The sequence below is a fragment of the Scleropages formosus genome, chromosome 3 (genome assembly GCF_900964775.1).
Source record: "Scleropages formosus chromosome 3, fSclFor1.1, whole genome shotgun sequence".
In the NCBI taxonomy this organism is placed as follows: domain Eukaryota; kingdom Metazoa; phylum Chordata; class Actinopteri; order Osteoglossiformes; family Osteoglossidae; genus Scleropages; species Scleropages formosus.
Genome location: NC_041808.1, coordinates 31396484 through 31408606, shown reverse-complemented (window position 1 = coordinate 31408606; position 12123 = coordinate 31396484). Strand labels below are relative to the sequence as shown.

The 12123-nt window shown below is 43.1% G+C and overlaps 1 protein-coding gene across 2 annotated transcripts; it reads right to left on the bottom strand.

Annotated features, from left to right (window-relative positions):
- Positions 1–1037: 1037 nt before the first annotated feature.
- Positions 1038–11636, bottom strand: LOC108928802 (somatostatin receptor type 5-like). 2 transcript variants are annotated; one of them, XM_018742952.2, is made up of 4 exons: positions 11287–11636; positions 10577–10660; positions 5782–6943; positions 1038–2931 (listed from the first exon to the last, which is right to left on the bottom strand). In XM_018742952.2, the coding sequence occupies exons 3-4, from the start codon at positions 6877–6879 to the stop codon at positions 2848–2850; spliced, it is 1182 nt and encodes a 393-aa protein (XP_018598468.1). In that variant the 5' UTR covers positions 6880–6943; positions 10577–10660; positions 11287–11636; the 3' UTR covers positions 1038–2847. The 2 variants fall into 2 exon arrangements, with proteins under 2 accessions (XP_018598468.1, XP_018598467.1); XM_018742951.2 differs by lacking the exon at positions 10577–10660.
- Between the last annotated feature and the right edge of the window lie 487 nt (positions 11637–12123).

Sequence of the window (12123 nt, the reverse complement as noted above, 5' to 3'; positions counted from 1 at the left end):
GTATCTGTTTTTCTTGCCTTACGCCTGTGTTAAAGCGCTCTGTGTCACCGCGTGAGAAGAGCGCTCTATAAAAATAAATTGATTTAAATTGAATAATACTACTAACAACAACAACAATAATAATAATGATGATGATAATAATAATACATATATTAAACATATGTAGCGCTGCATTATTATAACAATAATAATAATAATAACAACATTTGTTCCTCGTTAAAATTGTTCGAACCCTGCGTATCTGTAATGGGCTTCCTCAGCCGGCCCCAAGTGAGCAATATGCAGGGCGATGCTGATAACTCCGGGGCTGACGCAGCGCTCTTGTTTACTGGCCTGTAGTAACGGCTCCACATTTCCCAGGGAAAAGAGCATGCTGGATTCATTTAGGATGCACTCACCCCCAGTGTACGCTAAACATTTCAGTGTGTTTGGCTTCTGCCCTTCCTCGGCATAGCCTGCGCTGCAGCGGCGTACATTTGTGCCCAGGTAACCCCGAAAAACCTGAGCCCCGAAGGCTATGAAGAAGACCCATCCAGCTTGACCTCCACCTCCTGTCCCACCGCTGAAGGGCAGAGGGCAGGAACAGTCCTGCCTTGGACATGCTGTGTTCACACCCAGATCTCAGCAGGGGCACTGTGACGAGGGGAAACGTTGTGTATAAACACAGCACATAGGGGCAGAGCAGGGATACAGAGCACATGGTGCTGGTGTGATCAAGGGTAGCCATCCTAACATCCAAAATATAAACAAAGACATTTGATGTGACCGAAAGCCAAAACATGGTAATTATATGTTTCTATTTGTACCTTTGGAAGCTTTAGGGGGGTGGGAGTGCAGGTACAACAAGGTGGGTTGGGGGAACACAATGATGGTGTGTGGTGTGTATTGCTATAACTTCTGTCTGTGTATTTTAAGGTCTCTGATGTGCCCTCATAAAACAATCAAGACTCCTGCTCTATGGCAATATGCTTGATGAATTGTTGAGATCTACCTGAGTGATGGAATTCACTTTAGCTTGACACGTCATCTTTGCTTGTGACAATTTTATTCAGCTTGAAACTGCATCTCAGCCGAAAAGTTATTCCATAACATTTTATCATCAGTAACACACCAGGCACTTAAACTCACAGTATTAACATTGCAAATAAAAATACAAAAGCAAAAATTACACATGGAGCTCTGTGTTACCCAGTGTGGGTGCAGCCTGGTGATGTTTTATCATATGGATACCAAGAGTCTTATTTTACACCAACAGCCATTTCTGCTGCCTTTCAACAGAGTTTGGAGAAAACTGTACAAGTCACATGGCTGGGAGGCCTGTAAAGGCATGCTACATGTACCAATATTAACTTGTGTGGGCTGTCAAAAGTTGAGGCATGCAAAGGCCCAGCAGTGATTCCATAAAACTGAAATAACAAATAACAACAGAGGTAAATGAAGGAAAAATGCTTATAGGTGCATTAGCACTATTAAGACTAATGATAAGGTTTTACTCTGTTGCTCTTAAGTTCAAATCAGAAGAATACAAAGATGAACAGGCAACATAGTGATGTCAACAGTCTGGGAGGGTTGAAGATGCTGTCCCTGGGCTTGACTGCCAGCAGTATGTCCAACCCTGCTCCAACTTGTGCAGCTGGCCCACCATTCAGATCCTAGGAATTGCTGTGCTCAAACTCTGACAGTACTGGCAACACCCTTTTCCCCAATGCCTTCAATCCAAGGACTCCATGGTGTTGAAAGAACGGGCCGAGAGGTTGTTTCCTCCAAGTATTCGTGGCTTAATCTCCGTGGATTTATGTCCTTTGGGTGTTCAGTCACCAAGGAGAAATGACAGTTGCTCATTGTGAGACATCCAGGATTACTGGATTATGATAGATGCATTTCGATACCCATTAGACCAACTACCTGAATATAAGATTATGAATTTAATCTTGGCACCAATACTGCATCAAATAAATGACCTGGTCTTAGTTACAGACTCTTCTGCCCCAGGTCCATTGCCAGACACCACAATACCCAGGAGGGGTGGACAGCCACAGGTACTTGGACCCCCAGAGGATAATCTTTCTAGCATTTCTTTGGATTTAGAGTTTTTTGTTTTCCTCTCCTCAGCTGCCTTGCTTATGTACTGTTTGCAAACCATTTGTTTTCAGCTGTTCAGCACTTTATATCACTGTGTACAAGAGCACGCTATTAAAAAAAAAAAAAAAAACCTGAATCAAACTAAATCCTGCTGCATCGAAGGGACCTAGTAGCAAGGGATGATACAACGCACTAACTGTTAAAGTAGATAAAGGAGTTTGAACTTCCATATTTCTGGGAAGAGTCTTTGTGAGGTCCAAAGTTCTTGTCGAGCCTCATTTTACATTCTTGCCTTGGGAATCAAACTGGAGACCTTTCTGGATGTTTCTTTAGTTGGTCAGAGTGGAAAACAGAATTTCTGGCAGCACGTTCAATTAAAATATTGACATTTTACAACACCAAAAACATTCATAGTGTGGTTTGTTTGTATATGTAAATCAGTCTCTTTGTACATAGATATATTCTACGAGTTGATACAGATGTCTAAGGTATTCATGCCAAAATGTTTCTTTTCCCTTTGTTTCATCCCAAAACACAGTCACCCTTTGGGAAAAAGATCATGCTGCTTAATCTGCAGAAGGTTAGGTCCCAGAAAAGCCCGGGAATAAGGGTGAAGAAGGTGCCCTCAGGACTCTGGGAAGCAATAGCAAATGGGTACAGCAAGCGGTTACAATACATGTTCAGTGCAACAGCCCTGCTTTCTTCCGCTGTCCACATTTGTCCCACAAGAGTGTATAGTGAAATAGCTTCTTAAGTAGTTGGCGTTTATAGCATGTGGTTGTTAACCACCTGGCCATCCGTAGATAGGAATCCCGGCTTCATGTTAAATGAAGTCTCCATTGCGATGCCCTTAAAAAAAAAGTCAACATGAGCTTTCAGATTATTTTTGACAAGAAGCAAGACTGTAAAAGCTACTGCTATGGCAAGACATAAGACGGGAAAAGGGGTTAAAGACAGGGAGTTACAACTTAAAGGTTTTATTAAAAGTCTTTGGAGCAACTCTGATATTGAATCCTTGACCAAAGGATTTGCTCCTATACAATGTAAGCTGTGTAAATGGCCAATTCTGAAAGATGAATTACACAAAAATGTCTGCTAAGCAACATAATACAAAGCTTGCATTTAGCTGACACTTTTCTCCAAAGCAACTTAGAATGTTAAGCTACTTAAAACTGTTTACTCCTTTATACAGCTGAGTAATTTTACTGGAGCAATTTAGGGTAGGTACCTTGCTCAAGTACTACAGCTGGAGGTAAGATTCCAACCTGTGACCTTTAGGCTCAAATAGAGCAGCTCTAACCACGACACTACCAGCTGCTCCAGTTAGTGCCATTAATAGTTACAGTACCTGGTTGTACTGAAGGATAGAACTATTATAAATACACCTCTTGAGCCTTCTTTAATATTCTGGAAATATCAGCTCACATGCCTCTGAACTATACAGAACTTCAGCAGAAATTCGGGCAGAAGAAGAGTATAAACCTGATCTCTAAAGACCACTAACTAGTGAAAGAATCACTACTGTAAATCAAAATGATGCAATGTCATGTCTCGGTTCTTGTCCTGAACATCTGATTGCGGTGAACAGGACAGGGAAGTCATATAAGCCAGTCTGCATAAATCAATGTGAAGTTGTAAGTGGTCATAAACTAATAAAAGCCTCAGATCACATCCAGCAATCACCTACTAGACATGTCAAAATCGCACATTCCTTTCATGCACCCATGATCTCCATTAGCAATCTCAGTTCAAGCACTACAGAAGAGAGATCAACAACTGACTCAATATCATCTAGCACCAGGATCACGTATACAATGTGCAGAGTCAGTCGTTCGTTTTCTCTCTCCCGGTCATCCTCTTCATTGGCTACTGTTTACGAGCAACAGTGCTCTCTGCGTCTCACCTCTTTCCATCTGCAATCCCCTCAAGCACAAGGGGAAAGTACTGCGATACGATGCCACACAACCTATGAACAAAATGCCTCTGCTCTCTAAGTGCAACAGTCAAATGATGGCTTATGGCCAAGCGAGTACAAATAGTTTTAAGTTATGATCTCTATGGAGTTTCACCAGTAACTCTTTATCTGTGACAGACACAGCAACAATCCATAACTGTCAAGTAGCTATGCAGGACATTTACATTCTTTTCCAGATACCGTGCAAGGCAAGTGTCACTGTAACTCAAACAGAACTTTGAACATGAAGCGATCTTCAGTCTATGGGAGAGCCCTCCCAAAAGCCAATGAGACGTGTCCCCAGAAGACAATCTCCTTCATCTAAGTAAAATTAATCACTTTGGTTTTCCGCACGTGATCACGGGACTCCTTCCAAACCCACGTAACGCGGACTCTCCAGATGGAGCGATTGTCAAAACTTTTCACTGAACTCAAGTGACTGTAGATGAGACGACAGCAAAAAGTGTGGCAAAGTTCTTCTGTCTGCTTTTCAGCTCTCTGCGCAACTAGCAGAAACAACGCACACACAGACACACACCCAAAGTGGATGTAAATAAAAAGCATACCAAAATGGAGCAGGTGTCATCTTCAGTGGCTATTCCTTAATGCTGTGGTTATTACATAAGTCAGAACCACTCAGCCTGCCAGAAGTGGTTAGAGCGGCTATGGCTGTTAAGGCACGTAACTCATAGTTGAAAGATCATTCTGACTGACAACTACAGCCACAATCACTGACTCTAAGTCATAGGCAGAAGACCTCTGTAGTCAGCAAGGATAAACCCAATAATCAACCTACTTATTTATGGGAGATATTATTATGTTACTTTTTTTTTTTTTACTTAGCACCTGCCCTCATTCAGGTTCACTTAAGAAGAATACAATGTGAAATTATGCTGCTGTGTATTTACTAAAGCCTTTTGAGTTACATAATTTCCTTAAATAAAAAACTCAATAGCTGAACCTCCTATCGACTTGCTACCTTCGATCATACGATTTTTTCCAGTATTCTGCCAGCCAGTTATACTCACTTTCCTACCCTTGTGTTCCTCTCACAGCATATCAGCCATACTACCATAACACTGAATGAAAATTATATTAATCTTGTGCTTGTAACACCCTGGTTATTACCCTGGTTATTGCCAACAAATGCATCAATAGAACTGCTCCCAGCTATTTACAAGACTTGATCCACTACTACACCCCAACCAGACCCCTTCACTCATCTACTTCTGCCTGCTGGTGGTCCCACGCACGAAAGGTAAAGCGCGGCGGTTCTCAGTTCTGGCTCCATTGTGGTGGAATGACCTTCCCCTCTAACTCAGAACTGCTGAAACTCTGTCTATATTAGAGAAGGGTCTGAAAACTCACCTTTTCCAGACTCAATTCACCCATGATCTCTCAAGCTCATGTATGGTGTAAATATTCACACACCGTAACTTTATGATCATGCCCAGATAAGCATTTACACAGCCGCTACTGTATATAAATGTTTGTGTACCTTTTAAAAATTCTAAGAAGGTGATCAGGATTCGTCTATTCTGAGTTTTATGCACCTACTCGTGCGATGAACATTGGTGCATAAAATGGAAAGAAACAAACTACGTTTACTTAAGAATCACGTCTGCAACTATGTCTCTCCTTCTCCTAACGTAATGCCCACATTGTATTTTCTCTGAGATGTACGTCGCTTTGGAGAAAAGCGTCTGCTAAATGAATACACATAAATGCAAATGTAAATGTAGTACCTGGCTGTTCTGCAGATGCCCGTTAAAGGTGTGGTTGTTGAGGGGGAGCGTGGAGTTGCGTGCCCTGTCCATCTGTGACTGGGGCACTCTGGGATCACCGTGCTTCAGCCCAAATACCCTGTGGATGCAGAGGACTTTGAGGTAGCTCTGCTTGAAGTTGTCAGACAGAAAACCGTACAGCACTGGGTTAGCGCAGCTGTTGACGTAGGACAGGCTGACGGTGAAGAAGTAGAGCCCAGCTGTGAAGCTGTTCTCCGGCAGGATGAAGACCAGGTTGACGATGTTGGAGAGGTAGAATGGCAGCCAGCAGAACGCAAACACAACCACCATGGCCACCACTAAGCGCGTCACCTTGCGCTCTGACTTGCGCCGGTTTGCAAGGCCGGCGCGTGCTCCTGCTGACTTCACCTTGACAATGATGAGCAGATAACACAGGCAGATGACCAGCAGTGGGCCAAAGAAGCCCAGGATCGACGTGTACAAAATGAAGGCTGTTGACCACACGTTGAGGGGCTCTGGCCAGCTTATGTTGCATGTGTTGAAGTCTTCTTGGACTTTGGAAAAGATAATAACGGGCAGTACCACCAGGATGGACAGCAGCCACACCATCCCGTTGATAAGTCTGGCCACCTGCGGCCGCCGCCAGTTGGCGCTGCGGATGGGATGCACCACAGCCAGGTAGCGGTCAATGCTCATCATCGTGAGGCAGAAGATGCTGGTGAATTGATTGATCGAGTCTGTTGTCATCACTACCTGGCACAGAAAGGAGCCAAAAGGCCAGTAGGACAGCATGTTCTGGACAGTGAGGAATGGCAGTCCCAGGATGTACAGTTCATCAGCTATTGAGAGATTTAAAATGTAGATGTTGGTGACGGTCTTCATCTTGGCGTAGCGCAGGACTACGTATATGGACAGTGTGTTTCCCATCAGTCCGATAACAAACACGGTGAGGGAGATAATCGCCATCACAACGGTGCTTGCGCTCTGAAAGCCCATGGGTTTTCCGGACTTGGAAATGTTGTCAAAGGAAGAATTGGAGCAGTTGAAGCCATCAGGGAAAGAAGGCTGGTCCATGGGTTCCATTGCTTTGTAGGTCATGGGTCGTGAGATAGAGAGTAGAGGTCACGCACTTTTGAGTCACGGTTGGAGGGAATAAACACAACTGAAAAGAGAGAAACACCAGCCTTGAAACCTAATGCCACACTACCATATAACAGTGAGATTCTATTAAAATCAAATAACTCAAAGAAAAAGCTGAAATTTAAAAAATAAACATAAAGGTAGATGAAGTAATGACAAAAATACAAAATGCACAACACATTTTTAATAAGACCTTGCGCACACTGTATTTGTACATAGCAACTATATCTACTCAGAAGAAATATGCTTATCAAAAGATTTAGGATAATGGACTCCCAAAGACAAGAAAGCAAACTTATGATGGGAAATTATGGGACTGCCCAAGGACAGGACAGCTGGTCATGTAGTGGTTAGAGCTACTGCTGTTGGATCCAAAGGAAAATGTAAAAATCATGTCTTTTGAGAAGACACTATAATAATACTTTGTTGAAGTGGATGGATTTGCTTTTGTGTCCTTTAGCTTTGAATTTTACACCCCTTAATATAGCATCCACCAGACACATTCTGGGTGCTTCTTTGCCAATCACAGTAGGTGTGTTTCCAGTAGTGTCAGCAGATTCTACAAAAGAAGCAACAGGAAAATGTGTGTGCAAACCATGCACATACGGTACAGTTTGTTATTACGTAAACGTGGCTTGTGCTGTTATAAAAAAATCTGCCCATTTCTTTGTTAGGTGCTCATGTAATCCGCAAATCTAATGTAAGTCGCTTTGGACAAAGGTGTCGGCCGAGTAAAGAACGATAAGAAAGAAAATGGAAAAAAGTTTTGCTTACTCAGTTTTTCAGTGTATTTTGGTTTAGGCTCCTTATTTGTGGCCTGGGAAAGGTGTACTATTTAGTGTTGGACCAGCTGTATTTGGCCAGTACGTGCAGATGTACATCATGTGGGTGTCACCAGTGTTTTCGAAACCCACCCTGAGTCCTCTTGAATCCTTTACAGCAGAAGGACTCAAAATAGAACCATAGAGAAATGTGGGCTGGCAGACCAGACACCACGGCCAAATGACAATTTATAATACAGCATTTTCATTCACGCATTTCTTCACATGTAGGGGAGTTATAAAATGTCTTCAAGTCTAAAAATCTTAGTTTGGAAATGATAGTGTAGCTCAGTACCATACATTCTTATTCCAAGCTGGCTACAGAGCACATTTTTTCCCAGTGAAAACATAAATCCAGATCTGTATTTACTTCGCTGCCCAGCCAGATGACAGTTGAGAACGAGAAATATTATTTATTTATTTAAAGTGTTCTTTCTTGCTGCTGCTGTTGTTCTGAGGACTGCCACACAAAATTTTGCTGTATTGCATACAGTGGCAATAAAGTAGCTCATCTCATCTCAAACGAAGACCCATGTGCACTGCTGGGCCAAAGGAGCTCCAGAACTGAATGTGGGGAATGGGCCCCAAACCAGGTGAAGCCAACTGCCCAAGCTCGGTGACACTATTGTTAACTTGCCATCCCTTGGACCTTGCTGTCTCTCCCGGGCTCTCAGAGCGTAACACTTGGTGGCAAATAACACAGAGCTCCATGGGCTTCAGGTTATCTGGCTTAAACTGAGAACATCTACACAACAATCAGCAACAGTATGCAAAATGCCTCAAGCTAGTTCATTGTGGGGCCACTGAACCAAAACATGGAAACACCACTCAGTTCATTTAAAATTAACCAATTTCCTGGTAAAATATTTCTTCTCTAAACTGTGACTGAATATCTGAGAATTAAATACAATTAGAAGTTGTGGGACGCTGACAGATGAGAGCATAGTGGTTAGAAAGGCTTATTTGTTTTTTTGTCTGATGTGTTTGTTTCTTTGCCTTATGCCTGTGTTCAAGCGCTCTGTGTCAATGCATGAGATGTGAGTAAAATTGCTCCAGTACAATTATGCAGCTGTATAAATGGGTAAATAGTTGTGAGTAGCTTAACATTGTAAATAACTTTGGAGAAAAGCACCAGATAAATGAACAGATGTGCAGGGAGCATAAGAGGCTCTCTCAATTAATTAATAAAATTCTCTCTAAGGGTATAAACATCTCATCCGGCTGCTTAAAATACAGATATTTAAAAAGCTGTGTCTATTGTGTGCTCAAAAATAGTTAATATTGGAGAAATATACAATATCTAGAAGTAGGGACAGAAAAATAGTTTGACCTTCGGTCGAGGGGGTTCCAGTCAATTAAACCAAGTCAGCAGATGCAGCTTTCCTCTCCTGTTGCACAAATACTAATGATGGGGTTAAATCGGTGAACCAGGACTCAAAACACAGGGCTGATGCCAATGCCTGTATTGTGAGTAGAAAAGCTTCAAAGAGATGTAAACAATAAACAAAGTCTATTGGGAGCTTTATAAAGGGAATCCAGAATGGGGGGGGGAATCACAGTTGTTCTACCTATACACAGCTACTCCTGTAATTTAATGTATATATGTATCTAAAAAAAAAAAATTATATATATATATATGTATATATGGAAGGTGATTTGGAATCGTGGATATTCGGATAAAGTTTTATGCAGCGACTCTTGTGATGAACATTGGTTCATATGGTGGAAAATAAACTGTACTTAAGAATCACACACCTGCAACTATGTCTCTCTCTCCTAATGTAAAGAACAAATCGTATTTTCGATGAGATGTACGTTACTTTTGGAGAAAAGCATCTGCTAAATGAATACATGTAAATGTAATGTAAATGTAACAAGGTGGAAATGCGGGGATACGTCCTCCACAGCAATCAAGCAAGTCTAATTTGTCCCCCGATATTTGTATGCAATTCCTCTGGTCGGCAGGGGCGACTAGTTGCTCCACCACTGGATTGCATAATTAATGTCTATAAATCAGCAAGCTCGTAACAGTACGACTGCGATACGTGCTCAGCTGAAGGCAAAACGCTTGAAAGAAACATGCAACTCAACAAACTGCTGGTAGCTGGAGCAAAGTTCACCACAAACCTGGCTGTCAGCATTTCACAGCTGATAATGTAATCCTGAATTTTAAACGACGGCCGAAGCTGGAAACGTCACAATTTTCCTTTTTTTTTTGCAAGCAAAATAGCTGCAACTAATTAAATGCACGCTATCTTCGTGTAGGAAATAATTAATTTTCCTGATACTGAAAAAAAGGGCGAAATAAATGATCGATAACCACTATCTAGGTGACGCCTTTATCCGAGGCGACTTTGAATGTGAACTTTTCAACGATTTAACAATTTCCACAGCAGGCCGTTCCTTTAGTATCAACTCAAGGAACGTACCTTGATCAAGGGTTCCAACCAGGAACCTGCGGATCGTAAGGCATCCGTTGCCGCGAAAGCGAACTGCCGCAGTTCCTAAAAGCATCCTGCAATGAGGACATTATCCACTTTGGGTGACAAGTAAGTTGTCTCCCAGTGATGGGAAGAGAGACACAGACCACCTGGTTCTTCTCAATCACATCATTACATCCTGACACATGAGCTCCTCTTCAGGTCTGAGAAAAGCTGGGCCTTGCAACTGCAATCACCTCTCTGAGAGCTGAAATGGTACCAGATCTGGAATATGTACACTCTGTACGATCCCTTGAAGCGCAGGCTGTATTTCTCTGAAGGCACGCAAGTTATGCAGGTCCCTAAACTCGACAGAAGACATTCCCCCTTGACGGAAACAAATTGTTCACTCACATATTTCACGAACATGACGGGCTGAACGTGCTGTAAAACCGGTTCGGCGGGTTGCAGAAACATGCACCGTGCCTTTTATTGCTCCTGAGTGTACAGGTGTGAGAAATGAGTGTTAGGATGCCACAGGAATTGAAGTATCGAAACTCTTAATGCACATGCTTATATGGAAAAATAGACACACGAAATCCGGGACAGAAAAACAGGTCATGCAAGACTGCATAAATGGCAAAAAACCTTGATTCCGCAAAGAAAGTTAAGATAGTTATTTCATAGATATACCTCAATAAAAGAACTGCATCAGACTACCCAAATAAAAGTTTTACTGTAACTTTTATAAGGAAAAATGCAATGTGAGCAGTTAAAAGGCTTTCGCAACCAGCCACTAAAATTTTTATTATTACTCTTTACAATATTTAGGTAAGTCCTTTATCCAAGCAGTCCTGCAGTGTTAGGTAAGCAACTTCACAATGATTTACCTATTTGCAGAGCAGGACATTCTTACTGTATCAGTTCAGGGTAAGTCCCTTGATCAGGTGGGCTACAGCAGGAGTGGGATTCGAACCAGCAACCTTCCCTGCATGGTGAGATCCATGAATATTACATTCTGGTGCCACGAAAGGTTGCGTGCGCGTTAATCGACGTGTTACCTGTAAACATGTGAGATGCTGCGGGTGTTCTCCAAACCTGCCCGTTTCAAAGAAAGGTCTCACCTTCGCGCTTTCAAACGCTGTCCATGGTACCCTGTCGTCCGTCCGCTCGCGGGCACCGCGCGCCTCTGCGTGCCTCTCCAGGGGGTCTCTCTCGCGCAGCGCGACACCGTGCTGGTGTCGCACTCAACACTCCGCAGGTGTTCGCTCTGAGCCCGGACAGCACATGACATGGGGCATCAGTAGCGCCCCTCAGCCCCGCTCCGGACGATCGGGCGCCTCTCAGACCGCATCACCCTTCGCACTGAACACCAAGGGGCGCAGATCTATGTTTCCCCAAAAGCACCCAAACGTGCATCTTCTTCTTGAAAAAGAAAGTCGTGAGCGCGTGCTGCGCGATGCTGCTCGCGGAGCCGAACGGGGCGGGTTCCAGCGTCCGCCCGCCGCCCCGCTATTTAAGGCGCAGAAACAATGTGACAGCCGAGCGCCTACGTCACCACCATGTCCTCGCGCACGTTTCGGCCCATTTGCGTCGCGACTCGGAGTCGGACTCGACCGCGAGCGCTCATCTCCAGCAGCCCTGGAAAGTTAGGACTCGTTAAAAAGTTTGTCCGCGAAATAAAGCACTTTGAAGTTTGAGCGACTTCTGAGCACCTTCTTTCAGCTTTTGGCGTAAATGCATATTTATTGAAACACCGTAGCGTTAAATCTCCACTAACTCTCACTCTGTCTTTCATTTAGCTGTGTTCGGTTCTAAAACCAGTTGAAATGAAATTATTCTTCTTAAAGTATGTTGAAAGTTACTTTTATTTACTTAAACGCTTTTCTCCAAAGCGACTTCCACTGACCTCTGTGTAGTGTTATCATATCAGCCCACGCACCTTATTCACCAGGGTAACT